At 34.6% G+C, this 3,565-nt stretch overlaps 1 protein-coding gene across 1 annotated transcript; it reads right to left on the bottom strand.

Annotated features, from left to right (window-relative positions):
• Window positions 1-373: 373 nt before the first annotated feature.
• LOC141542781 (olfactory receptor 6C2-like) lies at window positions 374-1,312 on the bottom strand. Its single transcript, XM_074267366.1, has one exon. The coding sequence runs from the start codon at window positions 1,310-1,312 to the stop codon at window positions 374-376; it is 939 nt and encodes a 312-aa protein (XP_074123467.1).
• Window positions 1,313-3,565: the final 2,253 nt, after the last annotated feature.

Raw genomic sequence — 3,565 nt, 5'->3', positions numbered from 1 at the left:
ATCTAACACTAATCTAATGTATAAGACTAAATGACTTTAAGGGCTCTCTCAGTTCTAAGAATATTTTCACACAATTGTTCCCTATACATGTTCTGTCATAGGCAAGAAAGAGTTCAGCACTTTGATGGTCCAGACTTTATATTTAAGACCAAGGAATTATATAGTGAAGTGAATCAGAGTAATGAATCAAGTGGCAGAGAGTAAGGAAGACCTTAAGAAAACTCAGGTGCGAGAAAGAAGAGCTAGATCCTTAAGTTTTTTTCCTGATGGAAGTGAAAAGTTGAGAGGATAATAGTAAACTGACTCTAGAGAATTAATGAAGGAAAGTAAAATGCGATTGAATCCTGGAACAGAAGGATCAATCATGCTTACTCTATAGCTTGATGACAAATGTGATCCTTTTGACAAAGTCCTTAAAAGCTTGTATGACTTGCTTGTTCCTCAGGGTATAAATAAAGGGGTTCATCACAGGGGCAACTGAAGTCACAAGCACTGAAACCGCCTTGTCCAAAGCCAGTTCTTCCTTCCCAGGTGGCTTAACGTAGACAAAAATGCAGGTGCCATAAGTCATGGAGACGACAATCATGTGAGAAGAACAAGTGGAAAAAGCCTTTTTCCTTTGCTTGGCAGAGGGGAATTTCAGAATAGTCCTGACGATGTAGGCATAAGAGAGAACCACTAAAACTAATGTAGTCATAAGTAATAGCACTGCAAATGTCACAATTATCTTTTTTAGGAAAGTTGTATCAGAACATGAAATCTTCAGAACTGGGGATGAATCACAGACAAAATGGTCAATGACATTGGAACTACAGAATTCAAGTTGCAAGCCCATGCTAAGTGGTGGGAGGATGAGCATCAGTGAACCCAGCAAAGAACTCAGAATGAGCTGGTAACAGACTTTACTGCTCATGATGGTTGTGTAATGCAGGGGTTTGCAGATGGCCACATAGCGATCGTAAGACATAGTGGACAAAAGGAAAAGTTCTGTTGAACCCAAAAAAGTGATAAAAAACACTTGAGTGGCACATGCATTGTAGGTCACATTATTGTTTCCAGTTGACATACTGTAAAGATATCTAGGAATACAGGCACTTGTGAATGAAACTTCTAAAAAGGAAAAATTTCGAAGGAAAAAGTACATGGGGGTTTTTAGGTGGGGATCCACCAAGGTGAGGGTGATAATGGTCAGATTTCCAGTAACGCTCAACATATAAGTAATAAACAGAAAGATAAAAAGCAGAACTTGCAGTTGAGGGTCATCTGTCAGTCCTCGCAAGATGAATAATGTTATGCCTGAATGATTTTGCATCCCTGGCTTCTGATATTTGATAGACCTGTATATAAAACAAATAGAATTTGAAATGAAATATAATGAGTTTAAATATGTGTAAAACTCATTTACAATTAAAAAACTCATTTGAGTTTTATTTTAAACTCAAAATGAGTTTAAAATAGAGGGAGCAAGTTACCATTATGCTGTTTGTTTGTTTGTAACTTTGTAACTCTGTTATCCTATCTTACTTAATTTCACTGATTTTGCTAAGTAATAGATTGGGTGATGGGCAGGGAAAAACATTTTTCCCCCTGAGCTACATTTTATTTTGTTTCCAAATCTCTCCAGTTCATTTAAAAAAATAAATTAAGATTCTCAATTCATACTTTAACCTAAGCATTTATATAATTTAATTAACTTGTTTTCTCATTTCCCTTCTTGTCAATTCAAAGCCACACTTCATCTCCTTTCTGATGGAATATGTACAAGGATATACAAACCATATTTCCACTACTTTTTTCTCAGAACTTTTCCCTGATCTTCTTTTATTATTTTGGAAAATTATAAGACCCAGGGCTCAGAATAACTGAGATAAAGTGTATTCATGTTTTATCATCCAGGAGATTTTGTGTCATATCTTGCATGTAAAAGCAAACTCAAAAGTAACAGATTCAAAAATCCTATTACCCTCAATTCCCATATATGTATTCCTAATAGGTCTGCCCTTTCAAATTCCCCTCCTCTTGAGAGAAACATAGAATTTCCCTATTGGAAGGGACCTCAGTTGATACCTAGTCTAATCCAGTCAGTCAATAAGCATTTATTAAATGCCTATTGTGTAACAAGCACCACTCTAAGATCTGAGTATACAAAGACAAAATATAGTATTTTGTTTTGAGATGCTCAAAAACTATTAGAAAAATTAAACCTATACATGAAAGAAATCCCAACAAAACATCAATCATCTAACCTCTGTATGAAGAATTCCAATGTCAACTCTAATTGTTGTTTCTGGGTTTTGGTTGTTTCTTTTTTCCCTTCTGACATTAAGCATAAATTTCTCTCTGAAATTCCTATCTTTTTCTGCTGGTTTTGTCCTCTGGAATCAACTAGAATGCATTAACATGACAGGTTGAAGATAGTTATCTGCATTTTCTCCATGCCCCATTTTGGGTTTTTTGAGTATTCTCTTCACTAACTTAAACCCTCTCACTTTTTTAAATATCTCCTAGGACATGGACGTAATCCCCATCTCCATCATAGTTGCCAGATCCATTCAGATTGTCACCTAGGATTGAAGTTAATCCTCCAGATAAGGTTTGATGGGGGCAGAGTAGATTGTGACTATCATCTTCCTATTTCTAAAACATTTACCCATTTTTTTTGGCTTCCACATCACCCTGCTAATTGAAACTGAGCTTACAATGTCCCATTATTTTCCCTACTAAATCTATTTTTCAGACAATTTGCTTTCTAAATCTCACTATATCATTCTGTTACTGAATTGATTTTGTCTAATCCAGGTGTGAAATTTGTTTTGAATTTTAACACGATATTTGAGAATGTCTACCTTTTATGATTCTGACTCTGTTCTCTAATGTGCTAGTTTTCCCCCCAGGGTTTTTTTATCTAATATCTTTATCTAATCCATTAAGTAACACAGGGCTAAGTATAGATGCCTAAAACACTAAAATGGATACCTCCAAACAAAGTGAAATTAAAGTAGTATTGACTGATTTTTTTTATTTTGGTCATTCCATATGCTCTGTGTATTTCTAAATTTGTTATCATACGGTCTACATAACTTTTCCATTTTCTCTACAATAATGGCATAAGATACTTTATCAAACGTTTTGCTAAATACTAAGTAAAACGTTATCCTCACCAATTCCTGATATACTAGATTTAAAACTCCATCCTGAAAAGTTTACTCTGGCATATGCTTTTCTTGATGAAGTTTTCCTTAGCTAACTTTGTAGCAGTAGATAGAATTCTAGATTAGAGTTGAGATGAAGTGAGTTCAAATTCTACCTCAGACATCAGATTGCTATAGGAAAAGGGCAAATCATTTCACCTTTATAAGCAGCAGTTCCTTCATTTGTAAAGTGGATATATTAATCACAATGCATTTCAGAGTTGTTTGTAGGATCAAATGAGATAAATGCATACCGTAGAGCAGTATTTAAATGAAAGGTATAATAACTTATATGTTTATTAAAGTATTTTAAAATTTTCTTTAAAATGAAGTCAAATTCTCTCTCTCTCTCTCTCTCTCTCTCTCTCTCTCTC

The sequence above is a fragment of the Sminthopsis crassicaudata genome, chromosome 5 (genome assembly GCF_048593235.1).
Source record: "Sminthopsis crassicaudata isolate SCR6 chromosome 5, ASM4859323v1, whole genome shotgun sequence".
Classification (NCBI taxonomy): domain Eukaryota; kingdom Metazoa; phylum Chordata; class Mammalia; order Dasyuromorphia; family Dasyuridae; genus Sminthopsis; species Sminthopsis crassicaudata.
This window is presented reverse-complemented; position numbering and strand designations above follow the sequence as displayed.

What these genes read in the sequence shown, in the direction of transcription:
- LOC141542781 (XM_074267366.1), bottom strand. Translation starts at nt 1,312, where the DNA reads ATGCAAAATCATTCAGGCATAACATTATTCATCTTGCGAGGACTGACA.